Source organism: Chanos chanos, chromosome 2 (assembly GCF_902362185.1).
Source record: "Chanos chanos chromosome 2, fChaCha1.1, whole genome shotgun sequence".
NCBI lineage: Eukaryota > Metazoa > Chordata > Actinopteri > Gonorynchiformes > Chanidae > Chanos > Chanos chanos.
Genome location: NC_044496.1, coordinates 41644453 through 41672391, shown reverse-complemented (window position 1 = coordinate 41672391; position 27939 = coordinate 41644453). Strand labels below are relative to the sequence as shown.

The 27939-nt window shown below is 41.0% G+C and overlaps 1 protein-coding gene across 7 annotated transcripts in view; it reads left to right on the top strand.

Annotated features, from left to right (window-relative positions):
* The first annotated feature begins 2424 nt into the window (after positions 1–2424).
* The window catches only part of cadps2 (Ca++-dependent secretion activator 2), a 71894-nt gene continuing 46379 nt past the window's right edge, over positions 2425–27939 (top strand). For 3 of the 7 annotated variants that reach the window (XM_030792136.1, XM_030792144.1, XM_030792108.1), the window contains exons 1-10: positions 2425–2742; positions 9919–9999; positions 10216–10446; positions 10662–10783; positions 16185–16296; positions 17187–17326; positions 22446–22512; positions 22875–22983; positions 24939–25152; positions 26373–26386. In XM_030792136.1, coding sequence (XP_030647996.1) covers positions 2440–2742; positions 9919–9999; positions 10216–10446; positions 10662–10783; positions 16185–16296; positions 17187–17326; positions 22446–22512; positions 22875–22983; positions 24939–25152; positions 26373–26386 — 1393 coding nt within the window. In that variant the 5' untranslated portion in view covers positions 2425–2439. Of the gene's footprint in view, positions 2743–9918; positions 10000–10215; positions 10447–10661; positions 10784–16184; positions 16297–17186; positions 17327–22445; positions 22513–22874; positions 22984–24938; positions 25185–26372; positions 26387–27939 lie in introns of all 7 variants that reach the window. The other 4 variants (XM_030792118.1, XM_030792127.1, XM_030792101.1 and 1 more) reach the window with 2 other exon arrangements.

The window sequence follows — 27939 nt, the reverse complement described above, 5'->3', positions numbered from 1 at the left end:
GAACTGGCTGTCTCAGACAGCCTGTCACAAAGATGAAGGACGCGGTTCCAAAGTGCTACAGTCAACAATTGTTACTTTAGTCCGCAACAGCTGCAACACAACAAAATCTGCATCAATCTATGCCCTTCAAGGTCACAGCAACATGGATTTATTCGAGAGTGTTTAGACTTTCGAATAAATGCAGTATGTTCATTGTGTTTGAAAAGGAGTTACACACAGCTGAAATATTTGGCACACATCTAGAGAGAATATGGCTACCTTGATAAGGGAAGATGGAAGTGATTTGTCTTCCTCACAGGAGAGCGAATGGCTTCATCAGTTTTGTAAACTGAGAAACCATCATCAGTTTTATAAATTGAGAAAGAACGGCACTCAGAAGCCTTTAGCCACTGGATTACTCTCACAGACGTCTGTGTACCATTCACTCTCACCATAGTGCACTGTATTATCATGTCCAGTAATCTGCAAAATGAAGACTGAGGGATGATATCAGGGGATTGCATGGTTTAATTTACATGTAATAGATTTGAGTGTATAAACTATTGTCTTGTGTTAGCCCTTCTTTCCTTCAGTGACAACTCACTGTTTTGTGAGAAGACCACTTACAGTAATTGGTATGCTGTTGTAGTAATTTATGGTTTTGATTTCAAACAGCTTTGTCAGACAAGTTGTGCTGAGGTTAGCAGAATGCTAAGTTGCTTGATGAAGTGTCTCAGGAGTATATTGCTGGCTAAAAACATTGGATTAGTTTTCGTGCTAAAATAGTACTTGTGCATGTACTTGTGTTATCATTAAATGTACATACGTAGTAAATAGCACTGTTTGTAATGCATGTTTAAGTGGGTTACCTGAACTACAAGTAAATGAAATAGAAGCTAAACTTGCTTTTCAAGGTTTGCGGTGTCATGTCAGGATTGATTTCTGAACTCTTCCTTGTATTTCTATTTTTTAACAAAGTGAAAGAAATAAAAGGAAGAGATCATGAATGGATGGCACTTTTATAAATGAATCAGATCTGGACGATGTGAACTCAGTATTAACACAGATGCTTGTGTTGTGCATTTAGCTAGAAATGACCGTGACTGTACCTTGCCATTGAACTTTCAGAGAAAAAAAAACGTGGTGGCCAGTGGATCAATGTTCTCTCGACATCCAGCTATTTTTACCTTTGTACCTGAAATGGAGAACCTGGACTGTTTTTTTTTTGGCACTTGATGTTTAGATGCCTAAATCTTTTGAAATCTGTTTGGATGCTGAAATCTTTTTTTTTTTCTTTTTCTAAGCAGTAGACATATTGTGATAATCAAACATCCTCCGCAATACTTTGAAGGAACTGTCTTTTAAGGGCAGCTGTGAGGAATTCTTTCTTTCGCAGCGGGCAGACAACATACCTCCTATTGCGCTCCAGCCTCTTACTATCTGAGATGGCAGCTAATTTGACACCAGCACGTTTGTGCCCTCTGTGAGAGTTGGCGTCTGAAGTGTTTTAGTTCTGCTTCATTACTCCCGCTGAGGAACTCCCGAATCCCCTCCATCTGCTCTTCTCTTTCTGCTCCACTGAGCCCTGTTTCCCTAAGACACCACCACCCATTTCCCTGGATGATGGTGCTGAAAAAAAAAAACAAATAGGAGATATCTTTTTGTTCAGTTTGTCAGTCAGGCTGACTGTTAGAGTCCCTCTCCATCACAGCTCATCCACTTGGGTGCTCACTCATATTTCCTTGTAACAAGCAGCTCTCCCAACTTCATGGGTTTGGAATGGAAAGATTTCCAGGTGCCAGCATCGATCTCATACCGTAGCCTGTGCAAGGTTCAAGGGCCTGTTTTTGTTATTTTGCCAGCTGCGAGAAAATCCGAAATACGTTATGGGAAAGAGTGAAACGGAGCACCAGGGATGCTGAAGAGCAGGCAATGGCAGATGGAAATCAGAAAAGAAAAAGGAAAAGATGGTGGCAAGAGAGGGCCAGAAAAGAAGAAAAGATGTGGATAGGAGAGGTTGTCATGGGTCCCAGCACCACAGAGCGCAGGTGGCCATAGAAATCCATTTCTGTTAAAGCATCTAGTACAGCGTTATTTTAAAGGCCCGAGGTTTGACTCCACTATCATACCACTAAATGAGGGAAGGGCCTCCACTAAAAAGCAGGGAACCAAAGGCCTGGGTATCCACTACAACAAAATGTGTTTCATTGTGTAAGGTGATGGAGTGAGCAAGAAGTAGTTACCACACTTTGTCAATTACAAAAGTTCAGGCAGTTATCTTTTCTGAAAGCAAATGTCATAAACTGTCCTGTCATCTAGTTGGAGGTGACAAAATATGTCATGGACACGCATAAAAAGACATTGGAATTTAGATTAAAATTTATAAAAATATATCATAATTTTCCCCTTTTTTTTTACGGTTTCTGGCAGGGCTTCTTGAAAAGTGAACGTGTAGCTCGAATGGTCCAAAGTGGCGGTTGCTCAGCTAGCGACTTCCGTGAGGTCTTCAAGAAGAACATAGAGAGACGCGTCCGCAGCCTGCCGGAGATCGACGGCCTCAGCAAAGAGACAGTTCTCAGCTCCTGGATCACCAAATATGACGCCATCTTCAGAGGAGACGAGGACCAGCGCCGACCCTCGGGGCGAATGCCCTTCAGCGCTGTGTCAGAGCTCATCCTCAGTAAAGAGCAGCTCTACGACATGTTCCAGCAGATCCTCGGCATCAAGAAGTTTGAGCACCAACTTCTTTACAATGCCTGTCAGGTGAGTTCCGCTTCTTCTACCATAAACCTGTATCACAAGCTTAGAATCATGACCTCAGGGGATTTTTTTTTTCTGTTTGGTTTGAATTTAATTTTGAACTACTTTGCTGGTTTCATTTTTCCTTTCATAAGGTGTCCGCACATTCAGTCGTAAAAGGCCTAAACTTATTAATGGATAGAAATTGTATCAATTAACATGACTTTTTTTTTTTCCCCACTCACCCCAAATGACGAATAATTATCGCTTACGTTTGAGCTGCATGATAAAGGCTGCTGAAATCAGCTGGACGTAATTGCGTTGTTAACTATTGCACCTTAATTTGCTGAGATACAGACTCTATTCAGTTGAATAAAGCTGTCCTGCCAGATCTTTTTTGGTGCGATTCTAGTGGGAATGCCAGCATGTGGTGGGTATGGGGCTTGGAGTACCGTGCCCTTTCCCTAATTACCTGTGCTCAGGTGGCCTCACCCATTCACTAGCTCTCTTTGAAGATGCTTCATAAAGGTCAGGGGGTGATGGAAAATGTTCTAATCAGCATGCTCTACCGCATCATCTGCCACAAGCTGTCCCTGTGGGGATGGGAGATGGAAAGGAGAGAGAGTTCTGAAGAAGGAGTATGGAGTACAGAGGGGAGTCTGTGTGCATCTCTTTGTATGTACCAATTAGCATTGGTGGATTAGAGTAATTAGGTGGTTTGTGGGCCACATAAATAGAGATGGTTGGACCTTAAGTGTGGTTAACTGGCCTTTGATCAAATGAGAAAGAAATGAGTAAATGCTACTTTCCTAATGAGATTTTCAGCCAATAAGAAAGCTCCAAAATGTGTCAGAGTGTTCAGTGTGCGCTGGTTTATGGTCTAATTGACATGAAGCAGTAAATAATTCAGACTTAACATATATCTGGATGAGTGTGGACATTATATACCCATGAACTACTGAGAAGGGTTTCAGATATTTGTGTATCAAAAATACCTTAAGTGTAATCTCAAAAGTGCCTCGTATGACAAACCAGATTAAAGCAGGATTGTATGCAGCATTGCGTTTGGCCTCTCTGACAGGAAGTGCTGTCAGCCATTTCAGTATTAGATCTGTCATTTCAGACCACAGAAATTATTGGTCAGCCTTCAGCTCATTGGGCAAAGCCAGTTACCACTGGGATTCATCAGAATCTAAGATCAGATATATAAGAGGAGAGAGAAAGAAAGAAAGAAAGAAAGAAAGAAAGAAAGAAAGAAAGAAAGAAAGAAGGAGGATTTATGAGAGATGATGAGAGCTGGAAAGATAGAACGATTCCTGGACAGCTCCATTCTCACCCCTCACCCTCTCTGCATAGGGAATTATTGATCAGGCTCTTGTAGATATTGATCACACAGCTTGGAATTAACTGTGTGTACACATAAATGTGTGCGCCCATTTCATGTACTTGCCTTCCAAAGTATATGGACAGTCTGTGATGAGCTTCTGAACTATTGACTCAAATACAGACTTACTCTAATTCTGTGTGAATGGTTTTGTGACAGCCCTTATTAGTGTTGAGTCAATAAGGATTCTATAAAAGGCATTGCTTTACAGTCTGATTGTCAGTCATTTGGAGCCATATGCACTGATTCAATCAATGTCTGTGGCTGAATGGAATCAACAGCTGGAGTGTGTATTTAATAATTCATACTTTTTTTTCACTCTGACTCATTCTTCCTGAGCTCTTTATAAATTTGGTCTCTCTTCCTATCTCTCTCTCTCTCTCTCTCTCACTCTCTCTCTCTCTCTCTCTCTCTCTCTCTCTCTCTCTTTCTCTGATCACTGTGCTCCAAGTCACTACTGCTCTTAAAATAGACAGAAGAAATAGGCACATTTAGAGACACTTTGTAGAGAAAAGTCTGACCCAAGAACCATAGAAAGATATGCAAAGTACGTGACTGTCAGAGAGAGATAGGCAGAAACACAGAGAAGGATAGAGATAGGACGGTAAAGATAGTCTCTGAGGAAATCGAAAGACAAAAAGGCTGACTCAAGTGTAGGCCTTAGACAAATAGACTGGTGAAGAGATAGACAGAGAGGAAATTTGTGTCAAAATCTGATCAAAAACAGAGAGCGAGGTGGCGTGGAGGGAGGACAGCTGCAGAAAAAGCAGAAAAAAAGACTGAGAAAAGAGTGAAAGAATTTGAGCGGGTGGCAGACATGCAGAGAATCAACAGACTGACGCGCTGATGGTAAGCATGTTCATTCCAAGCAGACAGATAGACAGACAGGCAGACACAAACACACACACACAAACACAGACACACACACACACACACACACACACACACAAACACACACACGCACAAACACACACACACACACACACAAGCACACACACAAACACACACACGTACAGTCAATATCCTTCCCATGTTTTTTGGAGTAGCTGTGGAGAGGCATTTGGCTGGGTGGAGAAGGGAGTAGGAAGGAGGTGAAGCTGTCATCTGTTACACTCTGATCAGAGAACCTCACAGCCTCTAGAACCATACAAACCTCCGTCTCTCCTTCCCTCCTTCTGTCTTCCCCTCCCTGCTGCCCAGTCATATGCTCCCTAATGAACACATCCCTCCGCTCCCCTGTTCCTGCGACCCTGTCATCTCTGGTTAGAGCGCGGAGGTCGAGGGGAGAGGGGTGAGCTGGCAGAAGTAATGAATTAACCTGCCTCTCGCTCTCAAGACGATGCTGCCCACTGATTCATCTCTCCCTGACAGGACAGGGTGTCCAATCAAAAGAATGATCCCCTCTCTCATTTAGACCTCCCTCACAGGTCAGTCCATTCTTTTTTTCTCTCCGTCTCTCATCCTGCTTTCAGGATCTCAGTACTGAAACGCAAAGTTAGACTGGGCATAGGCCTCCCAGACCATCCTAATACAGTGCCACTTAAGTGAGCTAGAGCCAGCTGACTTTTCTAAAGTTGTTTGATTTAACTCGGTATTTTGCTGCTACGTCAGTACCTCACTTAAACTTCTGTGTCGTCACTGGAGAAATTCATAGTCATTGTAATGTCGTCATTGGAGGAATTCATAGTCATCGTAATGCTTGCCATTCAAGACAGTATAGCTGAAAAAACTAACTCTGTAGCATAGCAACAAGAGGACATCCAGCCGCGAGGAAATCCATCCTGTGCGTATGCGTGCGTGCATGTGTTTGTACATGCATGTGTGTATACAAGCGTATGTGCATGGAGTGTCTGCGTATTTGTCTTTGTTAGCACTGTATTTATGTGTATATACTCCACTTACTGTAATATTAAAACCCCAAAAAACAGGCAGCCACTGTCACCCCAATATCCGTACATCTTGGTGGTCGTACTGTGTGACTGTTAACGGCTGCATAGTGGCATTCTTTTTCTGATTGTGTAACAGATTCAGGGCAGCCTATTGACGGACCCTCTGTTTTTCCTTAGGACTGTAACCAATGTGCTTATTAAGGGCTACCATTACACACTAACTCGGGACACCCTGGCAGAGACAGTTTGAGGTATATTCAAAACTTTCCAGTGGCCACGCTGAGGAAACAACAAAGTTTAAAGCAATTTGTATTGGAAAGAGAAGCTTTGGATTGAGTTCTGCTTCAGAAGTTCAGCTTCAGTAGGAAAAAAAAAATATTTTGATTTAAGCTGGTTTTCTCTGTTGGGCGCTGGAGTTAGTTTAACACAGAGAATGTGACTCATTATCTGTGGAATATTCTTTATATAAACATAATGACTGAAAGAGACAGAAAAACATTCCAATGAGTATCAGTAGATGAAATTCTTTTGGAGACCCCAGACAGATGGACCTTGGATGTTCTGTGCAGTGACACATGTTGGCTGTTCAGTTCAGTGTACTACAATTATGGAAAGTGATAATTCTGTAATAAATCCACCAGTGTCATTCTTAATATTTACATGACTTCTGAGGTGCACTGTAAGGTTTATTGTTAAAGGTTTATTGTTAATTAATTCCGTTCTTATTTGTGCATGTGTTGATATGCAGCCTCAAAGCGTACCACGTTCACAATGAATGTAAACATGAAGCTATACTGCCCACTAATTAGGTAACAGCAATGTTGTTGATTATCTGTTTTTCAGGATCCTAATTACCTGTCAAACATGGATATGGATGACACAATTAGTGGCACATACTTTCTCAACCAGTGACCAACGGCTAATTAACAAGAATGTTTGCTTTCAATGAGTCTCTTATTTGATATTCCAAAAATAAATTTATGTGTGCATAATTAATTAACAGCCTTCCAACTTAAAGTCAGCCAAAGACTTTTAATTTTTTACTTCCAAATGCATTAAACTGATGAGATGGTAGATTGATGATGGGCTAGATTCTGAAGGATGGCCACACTGATGTTTTGCTTGAAGTATTAAAAGCACACTAACGCAGTTTCAGAATGCTTGTTCTAGCAAAACTTCAGAATACGACTATGTACTGACAACTTTAAAACAAAAATGATATTTTAACAGAAGTTTTGATGAAACTTTGAAAGTGTCGTTGCTTGAGCCATGTGCAGTCACATCGTCAGGAAGCCAAGCGCAGTCAATGGCAGATTACCTCAGACCTAACAAAGAAACTCCAGACATCATATGCCCAGTATCTGAGGAGAATCAGACCAGTCTCAGCAGATGTGAGGTTTTTATGCATCAATTTTCAGGGGGAAAAAATGAAATAGTATTTGTGGGAGAGCTGATACTGTATAGAAGTATTTCGAAAGGAACAACAAGGCTAGCACTGCATTTATTCATTTAGCAGATGCTTTTATCCAAAGCGACTTCTAAGACAGGCAGAATACAAACCGAGCACACACTCATTAAAGAGCTGCCTGTTGCCAAGTTCAGTATTAGACTAGATACAATGCAAGAATCTCAAAAGCAAATCAGAGAGTGGACTACAAGTGGGTCAAAAGCCCCCATAGTATAAACTATCAAGCACCTCCGGCGACAAGTATCACAAATTAAGTTCTGAGAAGTACAAGTCATAGAAGGAGGGAAAGGAAATCTATATTATAAGAGTCGGTGCGTAAAGAACAGCATAAGGATCAGCATAGATTTACAGTAATTGTAAGGAAGAGCCAAGAAATATACATCACGGAACAATGAGTAGTACAATGGAACACTTGACCGATCAAGACAGTTAATAGTCAAGAGTCAAGTATAGAGAGGTAGGTTAGTTTGTTTGTGGCTGTTGAAATGAAGGGTTCACAAAAAAGCACTAGATATGTTTTCTTTATGCAGTGTTATTTGTCATCATGTGACCTCTGCTCTATAAATAAACTTACAAAAATATCCATTTTGCATTCATCTTGATCACTGTCGCACATTCAAAGGACAGTGTCGTAACCACACTCCCACACTCTTAGGATGTGTTTCTGTAGGCGGTAGTAGGCCTGGCCTGTTCTATATATTTGTTCTGTTATATAAGGTGTGAAGGGAAAGCTGTAATTAGGGGCTCTTGCTAACAGTCTTATCTCCATATGTTTAGGCAAAGTTAGCGACATCATTAGAATTTAGCCTGTCTCACAGCGCAGAACAACTTGCTTTGAATGTTTGAATGACCCATTGCGTGTAACTGATGAAAACAGAGGAGATTAAGGGTCTGGGTTCCTCCTATATATTTGCCTTGGCTTTGGTTGTGTGTGTCTGTGTGTGTGTGTGTGTGTGTGTGTGTGCGTGTGCGTGTGTGTGTTTACATGTGTGTGTGTGTTAACAATAAAGGCTTAAAATGAATATTGCATTTCACAGGAGAAAGCTGACTATCCGTCTGGAGATATGTTCTCATATGTAATATAGAATAAAGCACAAACACAGCATGAGCATGCTAACACACACACGCACACACACTCACACACTCACACACACACACACACACACACACACACACATACACACACACACACACACACACACAAACATGTTATGCAGGTTTTGGGGCAAATTTTCTACTCTGCCTCCCTGTGGTGCCGCGTTTCTCTTAACTTGCTGTGTGTGTAGCAATATTACAGTTAAATCAATGCATGTCCACCCTTCAGCTGCCTGGGGCATGGGACTTATCTAACGGAAACAGCACAGCAACTAGGGCGCCCTGTTTGCGTGTGAGTTTGTGTGTGTGTGTGTGTGTGTGTGTGTGTGTGTGTGTGCATACATTCTCATGTAGTAGAGGGATGACAGGAAACTTTTGCTTAGCAACATGCCCACACTGCGCATTGCTAGGTGTTTGGCTTGGATGGATTTTAGTGTGTGTGTGTGTGTGTGTGAACGCGCGCACACGCACTTCCTTTGAAGGAAGAACAAGAGGATATCCAGGTTTAAAAACATTGCCAGCCTGTTTTTGTGTGCAGAGGCACGAGAGCAAGCCTGTCTCTCTCTGTTCCCCCTTTCTTTGGAGATTCCATTCCATTTTCACCTGTTTGTTCCAAACAGAACCACAGAACAAACAGATTAGGCAAGTACAGCTCTGTTCCTGAGAATCAGATTACTCAAACCAAATAAGTCTGGAGAATTTCCTCTTACTGTTGCACGCATAGCCTTGTATGCATTCACACAAAAAAACATACCTGAGCACGACTTTAGTACTCACGTGACATCAGTGTTTCTCTCCTTAAACAAGAGCAATCTTACTCTAATTCAGCAGGAGTATCATACACCCAAAACTGCTTTGCTAATGCTGGATGTTCTACCTTAAATATTCATGTACTCCTGGATTATTGGACTCATGGCTGTCCACAGGTATGTGGTCACAAGTGTGTGATATGAGCTCAGCTTGTGAGTATGAGTAATGGGAGCTGATTGGACTGTAGAGGGTTAGCCTTGTGTTTGCACAACAAGCACTTCTGAAGAATTGAGGGGGCATTGTTATTTCTCATTATTATTTTTATATTTGAAATTCATGTATAACTGGTGAAAATGTTTGGGTTTTTCTTATAAATAAATGATATTAGCCATAATGAAATTAACATCAATGAAATACCTAATGCTTTTCAGCATTAAAATGCAAGTCAGTCGTGTCTGTTGTGCAGTCACTGAACCGTGCTGTGATAAAACAGCTGAGTGGGTCATTAATGTTTATAAAGGGGATAGTTCGGTTAACGGGCTGGTGTGTGTTAATTGATTATGAATGATTTTAGAAATCATTATTGGTTAATTGGATAACGTGTCTCCCTGCAGCTGGATAACGTGGACGAGCAGGCAGCCCAGATCCGAAGGGAGCTGGACGGGAGACTGCAGCTCGCCGAGAGAATAGCCAAAGTGTGCCTCTCTTCAGCATACCATTACAATGTCATCTCGCATGTCCAATTTTAGAATGTCTTCTCTCTCTTTTTCTTGCCTTTCTGCAAAGACTGTCCTTCTGCATTCATTAAAAGAATGATTTAATGCCATTTAGTCCTTGTCACAAATTATTTGAGTGCTCAGGTGAGAGGCATTGCTATTAACTCATCTCCATATGCTCCCTATTACGAACAGGAGAGGAAGTACCCTAAGTTTGTGTCTAAGGACATGGAGGTGATGTACGTGGAGGAGCTTAGGGCTTCTGTCAACCTCCTCATGGCCAACCTGGAGAGCCTGCCAGTTGCCAAAGACTTCAAACCCAAAATCAAGCCCAAACTCACCCCCATGAACAGTTTTCTCGACATAGGAGATGAAAATGACATGCCTCTCTCAAAATCTGATGTAGTGCTTTCCTTCACACTGGAGGTAAGAGAAAAGCAACTGTTACTACACTGGCTGTTTGTGAGTTATATTTCACAAAAAGAAAAATTTCTTTTACAAGTTAAAGGTGATATATTTCCCTTGAGATTTGTAGTGCCTAAACTAAGTTGTGCGTTTGGCACTATTTCTCCTTGGGCAGTGCGGTGTCGTGTTTGTGGCTCATGGTCTTTCCTTCTGGCTCCTTTTGATGGTGTTTGTAGATTGTAATCATGGAGGTCCAGGGTCTGAAGTCAGTGGCACCCAACAGGATTGTTTACTGCACAATGGAGGTTGAGGGAGGAGAGAAGCTTCAGACAGACCAGGCAGAGGCCTCCAGACCCCAGTGAGTACCTCTCATTTCACCAAAATATAAATATAAAATGTTTAGTCATTATGGTTTCCAAGACTAACGGACAGTTCAGGGAGTCGTAGTTTTAAGTGGTTGAATGGTGGTGTTCAAAAGCGTGTCCTGAAAGACACCGATTCATGAAAAACGTAATGTAAAAAACTTTTCAAAACGCCTTTTACACAGGCGTGCATGCACATACACACACACACATATGCCTGTCTTAATTTTCAGGTTAGCCCATTTTTAAAAAAAAATCCTTGTTGGCCCCCAGAAAAAAATATTGAGTGTTTTTGTAATCATTTTCAGTTATGAGGAGCAAATATGAGTTATGCAACAGAGTACACTCATTTTTCTCTTTCTGCATGTAGAGTGAATAGCCTCTTCTCTCTTCTCCCTCAAGTACTCGGTGGAAACAGCATTTGTAGGGCTTGTGTTTAAAGCCTATCGAAGCTTGTTGTGCTTTTGTTGTGTAACAGAAAGAGCATTTTTTATTGGCTTCCCAGTCCTATCTTATCCAAGTATGAGCTTCACAGACTGCACTGTTAACCTGCATTACACATGGAACAGTGGCCTGCTCCTTTATAAATGACCAAGAGGCTGAAGGAGCCACCAAACCTGTCTTTGGTCTTTAATATCTCATAAGGTCTCTGTTGTCTGGGCTGTGTGTATGTGTGTGTGTGTGTGTGCGCGCGCGCGCGCACGCGTGTGTGTGTCTGTGTCTGTGTTTCTGTGTGTGTGCATGTCTGTCTGTGTGCGTGTGTGTGTCTGTGAGCATGTGCGTGTATGTGTCTGTGTCTCTTTGCATGTCTGTCTGTGTATGTGCTTGTGCGTGTGTGTCTGTGAGCGTGTGTGTGTATGTGCGCGTTTGTGTGTGTGTGTGTGTGTGTGTGTGTGTGGTGATGTGGTCACTGTGCTGTATAATTATGATGGATTTCCTAAAAGTCAGCATTTAAATAAAGGGAAACATGGTCACTTTAAGATCGTCCATCTCAACGTTCAAATATCCCTGGAGATCTCAGGATTTTCCCTGCGTCACACTCCAGCTTGTTAGTGATGTCTTTTATGGATCAGTTACAAGGAATTTTTTGCATCAATGATCAATGATCCACAAGTGTTCACAAAATAATTTGTACTCACAAACTACAACACCATGAAATATGTCCTGAAACAAACTAGCAGCTGTTTCAAAGAACAAACAGTCGAGAAGCAGAGTATTACACGGGACACATGCTGTATTGTTTTATTTCCATCCAAAGCTCTAGGTCTTTTACTAGTTCCTGGGGCGAACGCATATGAGTAACACAACTAAAAGAAAAGTATTCATAAAGCCGAGATGAGTCCTTTCACTCTCTCTGTGGTATTTGGTGAGAGGCTGATGGCCTTTAAGCTGTCTGGATGGTGGAGTGGATAAATCACTTTGCTTTCTCTCATTCAGCCAAGCATTCATCACTGTTCGGCAAGCAGCTGTAAGCAATGACCCGTCCACGAACTAAATTACATTGTGATGCTAAAGACCTGGGCTCGGCCGTATTTCTGAAACTTGGCCATTAAAGAGCTGAATTTTCCCCCAAACGTAATATCCTCGGCAGTAGGTTTTCTTTTTTTTTTTTTTTTTTTTTTTGTCTGTGCTATTACCATCTCTGATGATTGTCTGAGCTGGTTGCTGTCTTTCTCTACTGTGTTTCTCACTTGAAGCCCTCTGAAAATTGAAATGTCTCTTTTAATGATTTGATTAAGGTGAGTGTGTGGTAGTGTGGTTCCCATGTCATTATTAAGCTGTCCAGAAGAGAAGCCCTTTCAATTATCGTACTGCCCTGTCTGCAGACACACATTTTCAGCCAGCACCCCCTCGACTTATTTATGGAACTTTTCCTCAGCACTCGACTTCCTCATGTCTCAGAATCTTCCTAACTGCCATACTGCTTATGACGCACACCTCTAATTTACATCCGTATCTCTTCAAATATGTCCAAAATTATCCAAGTTATTATCACAGTAAATGTTCCTCTTTTAATTATTCAACCTTATAATTAAATTTCACACTCGCAAAACAGTTGAGCGAAATCTAAAAAGGTTCGCACCGTAGTAAACTTTAAATCTTTCATTTTAGATTGTAGTCGTTTAAAATCCTCAGCTGAAAACGTCCATATGAAACGGCATTAGTCTGATATACAGACGACCATCATAGCACCTGAAAGGAGAAAAACTGAGATACTTGTACTCCTTCTGTGGTCTTGTCTGCGACATTGTAATCATTTGAAGTGGGCTCAGCGACTTTGGTTCACATATCTGACTTCTCTTTGATTCTGAGGCTTAAGAGTCTGTGAGCCAGGTCAAGTGCTTTCATCACTTTGTCACTTAAATCCTTTTTTTGATTGATGGCTTAATACTTTTACCTCTGTTCGATTTGACTCATATGATAATAATGCTTCTAACAAAGATCAATTTTATGCCATCAGCAAAAAGATATTTACCATTTTTGTTTGTTTCAATGAATATCTTATCATACCTACCATGAAATGACATTTTATATGTAGTTGTTTTAGTCAACTTCGTTTCAGCCCTCATATCGAAGATGAGCTGTCTTCAGTGACTGAGAGAGAGATCAAACTCATCATTCCCGTGGAGTTCATTTAACGGGTTCTTTTGGCAAGCAACAAGCTCAAAGGTATTGAAAAGGACATGCCAGGCAGTGCCAGGCAAAGTCACATCCTTCCAACAGAACAGAAACGGAGATATGGAATTCTTCCTGGAGTGGAACTGCGGATGAATGGGAATAATCAAATTGAAAGAGGCCGCAGCAAAACTCCTGAATCCTTTCAATCTGAAATAGGAACTTAACCTTATTGGGACCTCAGCTTCTCAGGGAAAGGATGATAAAATCATGGAAATAGAGCTACTGGTCTACCAAAGATAGTGAATTCTTTTTCTGCTTTTTTGGGCACCAAAGAAGCACTCTTCCATCCCTCTCACATTCTGTGTAGCCTGAGGATAAATGAGATGGTTTTGGAGCTACAAAATGGGTATGTCAGATCCAGTCACTTCAGAAAAAAGTGGTTTCCTTTTTTTTCTGCACTGTGTGTAGATTTCTATGGGTCCCATCTGTCGAGTCCTCAGGAAAACATGAACATTATATACAGAGAAAGTTTGCACTGTAATACAATGCATAACAAATAATAACTGCATTTCTCCATCTGAATATGACTCTTATATGAGGTAAAGTTTTTTATTTTATTTTGAAAGTATGCAGTTGAGTTGCTTTCTGTGTATGTATGTCCTAATGAACAAACAAAAGGCAATCAAATGGCACAAGAATTAGAATGCAACCCATCTCCTGTAAATTAAAAGGTAATCTGTTCCACTCGCTCCACAGAAATGCTATTTAATATTGATGCTGTTGTTTGGTTGCCTTAGCAACAATGGTGATGAAAAATAGCACCTTGTTCTTTTGTTTTAGCAGTCTTGTCATCTCTGGGTAGCCAGGGGTCAGTTTAAGTCTGAGGACAATGACTCAGGAGTTTGTGTGTGTGTGTGTGTGTGTGTGTGTGTGTGTATTTTTGTGGCTCTTCTTTTATTTGACATTTGGGTAGACTGATAGATTGTTAGTATATTAGGCATTAGGTCCATATGACAGGCGTTAACATTTTAAAGATTATTTTAAAGCAAGTGTTCACAGCTAAGAAATAATAATCAGTAAGAAACATAATCTAACCTTAGAAGGTATAATGAGGTAAAACAATGCAGCAACACCACTGGACAAATGAGACAATTCCCTTATTCTCATGTGTTAAGACTCCAGTGACGCGCGTACATGTATGTGTATGTGTGGCTGTGTATGTGTATGTGTGTGTGTGTGTGTGCATGTGTCTGGCTGCCAAAATAAAGAAGTCTATAGAAGGAATAAAGTATGTATTGAGAGGAGACACTGCTACTCATGGGTGGTTCCAGAGTTAATCAAACAATTAACATCTCATCAGACGTAAAGTTATCTTAAACTCACATATAAAAATACGAGGCCAGCACACTTGCACTTTAATTTGGCTTACAAGTTTAAAGAAAGAAATGTTAGCAACTTGACTTCTTGTTGGTCAGGGCTGATTGTTGTGTTGCATTTGGCAGGAGCTTCAGTGGCACATAACTGCAGACGTCTCACATAGAACTGTGACTAAGGTGATGTTGCCATGGGATTCTGAGGGGAGGTCATCTTTCGCTAGGGACAGAAGTGCTTGAGTGCGAACACTCCTCTACTTCGAGCTCATGGTCTAAGACGAAATTGACAACCAACTCTGAATGAGTTACCTGCAAATATTAAGAGTGCCTTGTTGAACAGTCTTTTGAAATAACTGTCTCAGTCACCAGACCTCCAACTGATAATACGAAATTGTGAAGCAGCACCTGAGGCACCATTTTCTCTCACCATCAGAAAAATAGACCAAATGATGGGACTTTTTTTGTGGTAGAATTGTGTTTAGTCCCAACAATAGACTACCAGACACTTGCAAAATCTAGGCTGATGGTGCACATCTTCTTATGGTGGGATATTGCCTTTTAAGACATTATTTTGGTTTATGTTGTCACTTTACATATGATGTTTCCTTAGTTTTAGCAGTTACCTATGGTACCCATGCATGTGTGTGTGTGTGTGTGTGTGTGTGTGTGTGTGTGTGTGTGTGTGTGTGTGTAGGCAGGCACATTAATTTACAGTGTACGTATATACCATAGGTGTAAGTTACTACTGTGAGCAGCTGTCAGTCACGCTCTGTCAGTCTCTCTGTGACAGTGAGATGGTGCTGCGCTGCCTGGTTTAGGGTGGAATTTCACCCTGGGTCCCACTCGTCAGCACTCCCACTGCATGCTGAAGCTCAGCACCATATTGAGGCTTGTCATAAGTACATCCTGCTTTCTCCGCTTTATGACATCATCTGAGGGATGTTTGGGAAGGCACCAGCCGCCTCCTACAACACCCTCAGTTGAGTCAAACTGACAAACACAATGTTGTATGCAATGTGCGTGATGTATTTCGGGCAGTAATGCTTATAGGGTGATAATGAATATTCCAAGCATTTGCGCCTTGTGGCAGAGAAATCAGCTAGACAATTCTGAAAAAAATGTGTATCAGTTCTGTGAGTGGCCCAGCCTCCTAGGATTTACTTTGGAAGTATTGGTATAAAGTAATGTTTGGGCTGTGGCACATTTACAGGGCATGGTTTTAGGCTGATGAACTAGATCTGTCTTCCAAAACATGCTGGTGGACGGATGGATGGATGGATGGATGGATGTGGGGATGGATGGTTTGGAATTATTGTTTGGATGGATGGATGGATGGATGTTTAAAACTGCATATGAAGGTGGTGTGCTGGTGTGTGACTCTGGTGTGTCCTCTGCTCTGCTGTAGGTGGGGCACTCAGGGGGATTTCACTACCACACACCCCCTACCTGTTGTCAAAGTCAAACTTTTCACAGAAAGCACAGGAGTACTGGCCCTGGAGGACAAAGAATTGGGCAGAGTGAGTATCTGTCTTTCTCTCTGTGTATCTGTCTGTCTGAACCAGTCAACTCATAAATTAATAAAGGAATTGATAACTCTGAGTGAGTGAAACAATGAACTGACCCTAACTCGTACGTGCTCAGTTTTCTGTTTTTGACTTTGTATAATGGGTCGACAATAAATGAATTAGAAACACAAAGTCTTTTGAATATATCTCCATGTCAGAGAAATCAGGCTGTGCACAGGATTTCCAACTGTGTGTTTTTCTCTGTGTTTCCACCTAAACTATTTCTGCTGATGGTAATTCAACTGCAGGAGCTTTCATTTTCAACTGCATGAGTAGAGAAAAATCCCCTCTGAGGTTTCAGGCTCTTTGTGTATTTGTGCATGTTTCAGCCATAATGCTGTTTCAAATGGGAGTGCAGCATTTGTCCATGTTTCTAAAGACTTGCTTCCAAAACATTTCACATTGAATAGTTTAAATGTTTAACTGGCCTAACAAATGCTTTGACTGTGACTTAGAGGCCTTCAAACATTTGTACTGTGTGTGTGTGTGTGTGTGTGATGTTCACACACTTGGTGTTATCATGGCTGATGTCTTCTTACACACCATGAGTAGGAAGCAGATGTGCTAATAACAGTGTGTGTGTATTTCTGTGTGTGTGTGTGTGTGTGTGTGTGTGTGTAGGCTCAGTCTCTTAGGGTGACAGATGGAATTTCCCCATTAGGGACTCATCAAATAATCTCCACCTCCATCCTCTATACTCTCACTCTCTCTCTCTCTCTCTCTCTCTCTCTCTGCTCTCTCTCTCCACTCTCTATGCATCTATCAGTCCAAAAGGTTTCCCCAAAGTCCCTATGTTTCACATGCTGTTATCACTCTCTCTCTCTCTCTCTCTGCATGACCAGGTGGTCCTGAATCCCACCACTAATGGGCCCAAAGGACCAGAGCTTCATAAAATGGTGGTCCCCAAAAACAGTCAGGATGTGGATCTGAAGATAAGGCTGGCTGTACGCATGGACAAACCGCCAAACATGAAGCACAGTGGGTACGTCCAAACCCTTTTTCTTTTTCACCCTCTGAGAGGTGGAAACCAAAAGCAAACTGTCACAGATTTTATTATTTTTTGAATATGACTCCAACGTTCCAATAAACCTAAAACTAATCCTAGAACAAAATTGTGTTTCATTCAATAAATAACTTTGTTCAGGACTGGTTGTTTCATATTACACTATTTTATATTACAGGGTGTGAGAATTTTTTACCAAAAATCAAGTCATTATCATGCACTTTTTACCATTTTGTCTTGAGTGTTTCATTGAATAATCTGTGTATCAATGACTTCTTGTTTATACAGCATTTACAGTAGATCTTTTCTCTTTTTCTCTTTTTCATCTTTTTCTCTTTCTCACTTTCTTCTTTTAAGCAGCTCTGAATATTTGTAATATTAAGTGGTTTCTTGTTATCTGGGGTGCCCATCATTTCATACATCTATAGTTTAACCATGATTACAGCACACCTGATTCAAAATCACATAACCAACATGGGATTCTGATCCTTGATTACGTGATTCAGTGGTGCTGACAGTGTAGTGGAGACAGATCAGGACTGATAATTAGAAGGAGAGTCACTATTTGAGGTAAAACTTTGGTCAGGGTTTTTTTATACTCCCTGGGAATAAATTTCTTAAATAATCACTCCAGTGAAACCAAGGGTGTCTCTGCTGAATATCTGTTCTTTAAGATCAGCTCTACAGCTGTAAAAATGTTTTATATTTGAAAATTATTTCAAACAAAAATTATTTGGTGGTAAAAGAGTGAAATTTCATGTTACATCTAAAATTTTTGTTTCTTGTTGTTCCAAATGGCTGTTTGTTCTGTACAGACCTAGGGCAAGTCTATACTGACTTATCTAATATGAAATTGTTCAGTAAGTTGTTTGCTTTGAGTTGGAGTGACACACTATCTCCTCTAGAGAGCAGCAGTGATTGCTGAATTTGATCTTTCACTGAAGTGACGCCACTATGCTACCGTAGCAAGCTGGCTTTAGAAAAGGATAATGGCGCCTCCTAGAGGTGTAGAAAAAGAGAAGATGGAGTTATTTTCTGTTCTGTTTCATACATGCCATTAGGGGGCGCAGTAGGCTAAAGTCTGCAAGAAGGTTCATCAAACTGAAGTTTTGTTCCCAGATAACCACTCACTCACTCATTATCTAAGCCGCTTATCCTGATTAGGGTTGTGGGGGGTGCTGGAGCCTATCCCAGTGCTCATAGGGTAAAAGCTGGGGAAACACCCTGGACAGGTTGCCAGTCCATCACAGGGCAGACACACACACACTCATTCATACCTAGGGGCAATTTAGTGTCTCCAATTCACCTAACCTGCATGTCTTTGGCCTGTGGGAGGAAACCCACACAGACATGGGGAGAACATGCAAACTCCACGCAGAAAGGACCCAAGACCTTCTTGCTGTGAGGCAACAGTGCTACCCACTGTGCCACCGTAACCCCCCCCCCCTGTCTGCAGTGAAAGTGATTTCCAGACATAGGTGTTAAACTATGAGGTTTTCCACTGACACCTTTTTCCAGTTCCAATTTGACCTGACATGGAACCAAGCAGCAAGATTCCAGCTGGACATATTAAAGTTCTGTCTTTACTCCTAACTGTGCTTTCTCTTGGACAATGATCCAGAACAACATCTAGTTCCCTCTCCTCACCCTCTGAAAGATCAGCAGAGTGCTGCTGGTCCCAGCCTCGGGAAGGAGAAAGAAGGTCATGAGGTCATCCTCCACCCACTCAGTCTGCTAATTAAGGAGGAGGTCCTTCAAAATGCTCAGTCAATAGCCGTGGTCTCTGAGAGACCATCTCCTAATTGGCAGAAGCTTCTTCAACTTGTAATTACCTTCTCATCTAACCCAACAAGTAGCTCTAGTGGAGGCTTGAACAGGCTTTCTCTTTACCCCCCTCCCTGTCTGTCATTCTCTTTGATACACACACACACACACACACAACAACAACAACCAACTGTAGTCTATACACACATGCCCACAGATGCACATGGATACTCAGTTTTTTGAGTAGAATTTGTGCTCTTTGCTGCACTGTAAGGCAGACCTGGGATCAGTTTATCTCTCCCAGCTATACCTACTGCACATGCTCCGAAACCACGGGAAAGAGCAACTTCTAGCGCTCTGTTGTCTAAGAAATCAAATAGCAAATGTAGAAATTATAAATGTAAATGTTTGTGTTTTTTACAGTACATAGCCCTGACTCTGTGAGATACTTTGTGTTGTGGTTTTTATCAACTCTACTTAATGTGTTTTATGTGTGTGTGTGTGTGTGTGTGTGTGTGTGTGTGTGTGTGTGTCTGTGTTACGCAGTAGCAACTGCTTTAACAATTTGGCCATATATACATATGTATGTGCGTGTGGATGCACACATACATATACAGGGAGAGAAAATTAGATAGATCCATTGGGATCAGTGTTTCTGTTCATGAATGCATAAAGGCTAAAAGATTTTTTAGTGCAGAGTACAGCTTTTGTTCCTTTCCATTTGAGAGTTGTTCTGTTCTCTGATCCACACATACACCTGAGGATTTCCTGCTCTCTCTACCATAAGGGAGTGGGGAGGGGGGGTTCGGGGTGAGCACAGTCCATTTAGAGGAGCCACCTGTTTGTCAGTAGAAGAGAAGAGAAGAGAAGAGAAAAGAGGAGAAAGGCAAACTGTCTCATTCTGAGATTCCTCCATATCCAATGCAATATCTTAATGCCATGCCTGCTTACAAAAGAGTCTTTGCCTTTATCTCTCCATCTCTGTCCCTGTCTCTCTCTCTCTGTCTCTCTGTCTGTCTGTCTATCTATCTATCTATCTATCTATCTATCTATCTATCTATCTATCTATCTATCTGTCTTTTTCTGCACAGTTTGCTGTCTCATTCACATACTCACATTACCTTTCATGCTCTTTTTCCCTCTCTTTATCCTTCCATCCGTAGAGGGAGGCATATATGTGGAGTGAATGGGCCTCTTTCATGTTGCAGTTGTTCTATGTGGAGAAAAGCACTCTGTTCATTTGCTCTCCTGAAAGAGGAGAGATCAGATCAAGGCTACCCATCAGCATGTGTAAAGAACAACGGCCCAGAATTCGTATTCAGCTTAAAGAATGCTGACAGATGATGGATGGGGTGTGTGTGTGTGTGTGTGTGTGTGTGTGTCCTGGTCTGGTAATCTTTCTTAAATTGGCCAATTGGCTCCACAGAATTAGACATACAGTGCTATCATTTAAAAAATAGCTAAATATACATCTTATCTCTTAATACCTATTTAGAACATTTATATTTTGAGTTATGTAAGGATTTGAGAAACATAATAAAACTACATTTGTCCTCATTGTGTGAGAAAGTAAGGATTTACGCGGTGTATGGTAAAAAGCTATCGTACTGGATGAATTTACATATTTGGTGATAGACTGAGGCGTATACCCGCGTCAAAAAAATGTAGTTTAACAGAATGTCCGCACAGAGGCACTGCTACTGTCTGAATCGTCAGCTGATATGCGGCGATCCAATACTTGCTCAAGGGCTATAACAAACTATCGAATTAGGATTCTTAAAGGTATAGAGCGCATGTTGTGTCTCACAAGATGTAAAGGGAAGCATGTTTCGTGGATTTCAGTTGAGATTCTGAATAAAGTGCAAAATAAATTCAATGAAAATTGATTAACTGCACGAGCCTGTGCTTCCAAATGCAGCTTTGTTTATTCGAAATTTAAGTCCTATACAAAATGTATTTTTTATCCATTGCAGTGGCCTAGTGTGTCGGCTGGACAGATTAGATTTTTGAATCACTACTTGTGTCATTCAAACATCTAAATATAAATGAGTATATTTTTTGACTGTGTATTGTATGGTTTCGTGTTTGTGGCTCCTGATGATATATTCTTATCTTTGGTGGTTTTCTTTTAAAACTTCTTTTGAAAGACTGCAAATATTCAGCGTTCACAGCATATTTGCCTTTTTTTCAACATATGACATCAAAAAATTCATCCGTCATCAATCCAGTCTTTCTTTGCCCACTTGTGCTATTGCCGTACTGCTAATCCTAATGGAGTCTGAATTAAAAAAAAAAAAAAAACTTACGGGAGATATCCTGTGGAAGTCTGGTTTTGAGCAGCTCCTTTATCCATCACGCGCTGAATGAGTTAGAAGCGGACTGGAAAGTGCCTGCGGCCGGCCTGTAAGACCGGAGGTCGTCTCGGCCTCCGATAGCAGGGTATTGTTGTCAACTAAATGGGATGATGAGTGTCTGAAAGGTGTTGGAGAGTGAACTGAAAATCATTTTCACAAGTGGATGATTACTTCTGCCACATGTTAACCCAACTCCGGCAGAATGGCCCAGTTTCCTCTGAGTTCATTCATCGCTCCGTCAACCTTGACTGGGGGGCTCTCTCTCCCCCCACAGGCACCTTCTTCCCTTTATAATGTGTCTCACCAAGAATTGATTTCCCCTCAGCCATATCCTACATACTGTTTTTTCCCCTCTTCGTTTGATTTCTGAGGATGGCCAATTGATTAGTAAGCTTCCAAGATTTTTTTCGTTCCTGGGGCGCGCAAAGGAAGCATTTCTTTAAAGCACGAAAAATGAAATGAGTGTGGGGGCACCTGAGGCCTGTCGTTTTATCATGCGCTTCATCCCAAATATAGCAAATATATGTTTATTATTTCGCCATTTTTAAACCCACTTAAATTAATTATTTTGCGGCTTTATCGTTTTATTGTGAAATCCATATAAACAACATAAAACGCAGTCAATTAAATATCATTCTCTCGGACACACAGAGAGAGTAAGGTTATTGCTATCGTGCGTGTTACTATTATTACTATTATTATTTAAGAAATCAGTACCCACTTCATTGTGCTTTAGTTATAAAGTCAGCACGCCATTTGCACGTCAGCCCCAGATAAATGCCAATTTACCTTTTTTTTCAATCAAACGATTTTCGCTAGTTTTATTTTTCAATTAACGATTATTTCAAATATTGCTATTGCTGTGGTGGTTAACCAGGTCGTCTTTATTTTCTGGCAAGGACAAAAATGCATCTGAAATATGTAGCTTCCACTCTATGAAAACACTATTATCAAATTATTTCTTTCCTTCTTTATTAAAGGTACCTGTACGCATTGGGACAGAGAGTGTGGAAGCGGTGGAAGAAGCGATATTTTGTGCTTGTTCAGGTATATTTTTTCTCATCGTTTCTTTAGCCCAGTGAATGCGATAGATGGCACCGAACTGCTTTTTTCATTGTTGTAATTTCCATAAAACGGTTTTCATGCGCACTGGCCTTCCTTTTATGTGTACTCACATTGCGCTCTGACTGAAATTAATTTCATTACGTCTTTGCCCATAAAACGCACCAACATGATAAGATCGTTCGCCTGTTGTTACTACTAAATTAATTTTATCGTCTAACATTCTTTGGAATTTGCCAGGTATCTCCAAAGAGTGTGTGCGGCTACAATGTTAGAGAAAAATAAGTATGTGCCACATTTCTGTATTTATTTAAGAGTAAAGGAATGCCGTGTTTAATCTGTTTCAGGTCAGCCAGTACACGTTCGCTATGTGTAGTTACCGGGAGAAAAAGTCAGAGCCGCATGAGCTGATGCAGCTGGATGGCTACACGGTTGATTATTCTGACCCGCAGCCAGGTATGCATCTATGTTTCACCGTCTCTACCGTGCACAGTTTCACGGAAATAAAGCTGAAAGCTGCATATAGGCAGTCTAAAATCCTGTGAAAGTGAAGTCACGTTTTTCTTTTCTTTTCTTTTCTGCTCTTTCTACACTGAACATCACTGTACTGAAGTAGTTGTCTGGGCATTTTAAGAATCTTTCGGTTATTTTCGTTGGTAAGGTACACAATCTGAAAAAATAGCTTTCTGTTTAAATGAATTCTGTTTAAACTGTTTAAATGAAAGCGACAAACGCAGTGTTAAGGATAGTTCTGCATGAACCGCGGAATCTCATTAACCCCGGCAGGAGAAGCAAGGACTGATATATTGAGGGGAGAATGTTTTGTATTTAATGTCTTGAGTTTTCTAGTTAGGCGAAACTCATGACTGCACGAAATGAGGCATCTCACCGAAGCAGTATGTAATTAATTTCAGCGCTCAATTTGTGGAAGGTAATCGGTGCGCAGCAGATTGAACTGCAGACCTTAATTTACTTAAATTCAAATTGTCGCGCTAATCTACATGTGCTTTTTGAAACTGGTTTACACAGAGCTATTAAATCAAGCATGCAGGCTACGGCACATTGAAAAGTTCACCCAAGAATTTACTTTTCACTGAATAATATGTGATGAAGGACAACCATAAATCAACGTATTTAGCTGTAGTACCACATTCTCCTGATTTATCCACACCCTGTATAAATATAAAACACGTTAATGCATACATATTGGATAGATGGGTGGACGAATGTGTGTCTGTTGCGATAGTAATCCTAAAATAAACACGTCTTCTTACATTAAATGAAATTATGAAGTTTCAGCCACGGAGATTTTTGCCGCTCATGCAGGCTTCCTTTTGCGTTTGTCTGTTACATGATCAGTTGCTATGCAGTGCAAGGTAACAATTATGAAAACACTGAATTTATTAACCTGGGACTAAGATTGGCGATTAGGAACATTACATGTAGTGTTACTTTACAGTAATTCTGTTGATTTGGAGACTGGACTTGTGCCAGGGGGTTATTTTTCAATGTCCTTCTTCTTCATCTACTTCTTTTACTTCTGTCAAAATGATGTTTTCCACTTCAGTTTTGTTTCCAGACAAAGGTCCAAAAAACAAAATCCCTGAACTATGAAGACCTCCTGCAGATGTTCGCAACAATCATAAAACTGCTTTTGAAAAGCGTTCAGATGTCTGTGACTACAAATTTTATATATATATGTCTATGTGTGAATTAGAGATGACTGCATGTCTAATTTTGAGGTGGTTCTGCATATTCAGTTTTGTGGGTAGGCCGTTCAAAAGGCATCATCTCTGGCATCCTGCCAGAAAGCTCTCAACAGTGAATTTGATTTTAAAACAGTCATTTAAAAAAGACGGTTTGTGCTTTTCTCACATTTTACTTCAGTTAGGACTGGTCTTATAGCAAAGTAATATGATGTTTACATATCACATAACATGTTTTTCTCAAGGCAACAGAATTTGTCTATGTCTTTTCCAAGAGTCTTCATATATAAATGGTAGAGAGAACTAATCTAATTTTCTATGTGCCTTTAACCTTCCTTTCTTTACTCCACAGGAACATCTGAGGGCCCTGTGACTATAAACAGCTATCACAGAACATACTGATTATACTGATGTATCTCTAATTCTGGGATATATCTAATTCTTGCTAAATTTCAGGATTTAGCAAGATCTTTTTCTTTCAAATGGAGAAAAAAATGTGATTATGTAATTAGTTGACTGTTTTTGATCATCGTTAATCAAGGTTGCAATTATGCACACGCAGCTGACTGCTCTGTGTGTGTGTGTGTGTGTGTGTGTGTGTGTGTGTGTGTGTGTGTGCGCGCGTGTGTGTGTTTTTACGTCTGTGTCTATGGTTATGGCTCTGTCTGTGTCTGTGTGTCTGAAAACATAAATCTTTTTTCACAGGTCTTCAAGGCGGTCGGGCTTTCTTTAGTGCCGTGAAAGAAGGAGACCTGGTACAGTTTGCCAGTAATGATGATCAGGACCGGGTCCTTTGGGTTCAGGCCATGTATCGAGCCACTGGCCAGTCCTACAAACCAGTGCCACCAACCCAAAACGCCAAACAGAACTGCCGGGGAGGGAACCAACAGAAAGACGCTCCAGGATCTTTGCTTAGTAAGTTTAGATTTCTAAACAGACATCAGAGAAGATGTCTTCCCTTCAAGCAGATGATTACTGACCATAGAGTAAACTCTGTTGTATTTAATTATGCATGCAAAATGATAACTGTTCATAACCACAGCTATGCATTAAGTGGTAACCAGCAACTAGTGTCCTAGAAACCGACAACGCTATGCCACTTGGGAAACTCCAGTTGATGAACCCATCTCTTATGTCAGTATTGGTTAATCTGGCATTTGTCTTTTCAAACTATTGTCCACCATCTGAAATGACACCAAAAATGTTTTAAATTTTGTTCTGATCTATCAATCTAACCTTCTGTCTTTTTTTATGGAATCTTAAAATAGAAGCGGCCTCTTTTTTTCGTGGCCCTGGAGAATGCGCTCTCCTGTCGTGTGCCCCGTGAAATTGAAGGTTGAGGGAAAGGGGGGTGGGTTTTCCCCATTGATCTGCTGGTCTAGAGCTTACACACACTCACTCTAAACAAGTCACTGTGGGGGGCCTGAGTACAGCAAACACTGCCACTGAGTTAACACAAGAGCCGCACGTGCACTCTCGTGTGTGAGCGCACACACGATCAAAGCAACACGCTCCTAAAAGTGCAGAATAATTTTTACGAAAGAAAATTTCTTTTTTTCTCTCTCTCTCTCTCTCTCTCTCTCTCTTGGGTGTCTTTTTGGAATTTTTGGCATTCGGCTTTATGTGTTATGGCATGGCATCTAAAATCAACACAAAAATCCTTTCACAACTCTCTAGTACTCTCCAGTTGCCAGTACTTGTGAATTTTATAATTGTTTTGTTCATTTTCATAGTATGTTTGCTCTTTTCTATTAACAGCTGGTGAATCATTTGCAGGTTACGTTAGTCACAAAGCTGAACTGAGGAGACTAATTGCTCTAAAGTAGTTTTAGTCAGAAAAACAATGTCGTCAGCTTTCCCAGAATGCCAGATTATTAACAAAAAGGACAAGCCATCCACACTCCTCACCACCAGAGAGACTGACTATAGATCCACGTAATGCGTGTGTGAGACTAACTTTATCTTAGACAACCTTTGTTTGTGTGTGGTGTGCGTGTGTGTGTTTTTATGTGTGGATGTGTTGCTCACTGTCCGCTGACCTACCTTCTCATTCTGTCAGGTCTAACACAGGCTGAGAAGTTGACGTTGTTACCAAAGCATTTGTCCAAAAAAAATTGAGTTTTCTTTGTCATCCTCAAGGTTTTATTCTTCCTGTCTTTCATACTATTCTGAGCGTCATGCAAATTTTGGCAGATATTAAAATCAGATATGAAAGGCCTGTGCAAAGTGAGTAAGAGCTTTAAATGCCACTACACTCTTTCAGCTACAAGAATGAATAAAGAAATATGAATGTGGGTGGTTGTTTAGACGTGTGTGTGAGTGTGTGTGTGTGTGTGTGTGTGTGTGTGTGTGGTGTGTGTGTGTGTGTGTGTGTGTGAGTGTGAGAAACACTGCCACTAGAATTCTTTGTTTTACAATTTACTGCTGAAAAAAATATACATATTATTCAATATTTTTAACATAGTTACAGCATGAGCAGCAGTAGATAGCCCTACTTTTACAAAAAAACATTTTCAAAAGGCTCAATATCAGTTATGAATTTGCACCTTGTTCATTTACATCAGAGGTTTCAATACACGCCGCATATTCATTTTAAGCTGTGCTGGTGAACAAAAGTGGTGGTTAAGTTTCTCACTGTCCTAATGACATTGGATGCTGAGTCTTGAAGTGTTTATGGAGTCTGGCAGTTGGATGAGGTTAGCCAAACATTGGAGGACTCTGAGTCTGGGCTGAGTGGAGCAGACCTGTCCTCTCTCCTTAGTCTTTCTCTTAAACACAGAACAATGAATCCACACCAGTGCCTCTGAGAAGAGCTTTTGACAGCTAGGGTGGATCAGGTTTCTTTTGGAGGGGGTGGTGGGCGTGTGTGTGTGTGTGTTGTGGAGTTGGTGACTGAGCGATCAGTGCTCGTCCTGTCTGTCTTCATCTGTAAGTCAGACTCTTCCTCATTTCACTGAAGTGATCGCCGTGCGGTGGACAGACAGTACCTGTGATATTGCCTCTACATTGTGTCAATACCCTGTCAGACCCCCTCTGTCCAACAAGCTCTCCACATGTCAGATGGATATGACTGCTGCCGTGACGACCAAAACTGAGACGACCCCCTTTTCTCTCTCTCTCTCTCTCTCTCTCTCTCTCTCTCTCTCTCTCTTTCTCTGTATGTATATATATATATATATATATATATATATATATATATATATATATATATCTTTCAGACCGGGGTGGGAGGCATGCATCAATCCCCCCAGCTCAGATTAAGTAACGCATTCTCTCTCACCCCCACACAAACACATACACACACACACACAAACACACACACACACACACACACACACAAACATCCCTCTGTGGCCCCCACTTCAACCTCTCATCTACAGATAATAGCTGTAAGTTAAAGCTGACATGAATCAATATGCTTCTTCAGTCACCCTGGGTCTGTCAGAGCTCTCGCGCCTCCCGGATCAATACAACGCCTCGCCCTCCTCTCTCATTGCTTTTAATCTGTATCTCTTTTGTCTCCTCCTTTCACAGTCTCTACTTCACTTCTTTATCCACACACCCCCCCCCCCCCCGTCCCGTCCCCCTTTTTTTCCAAATGACATTAAGGAGCCGATGCCTGCTTCTCTGTAATGAACATAAATGACCTACATCAGAATTAAAAGGCTCGGACAATAGGAAGAGTGGGGCCGGACACTTTTGTGGC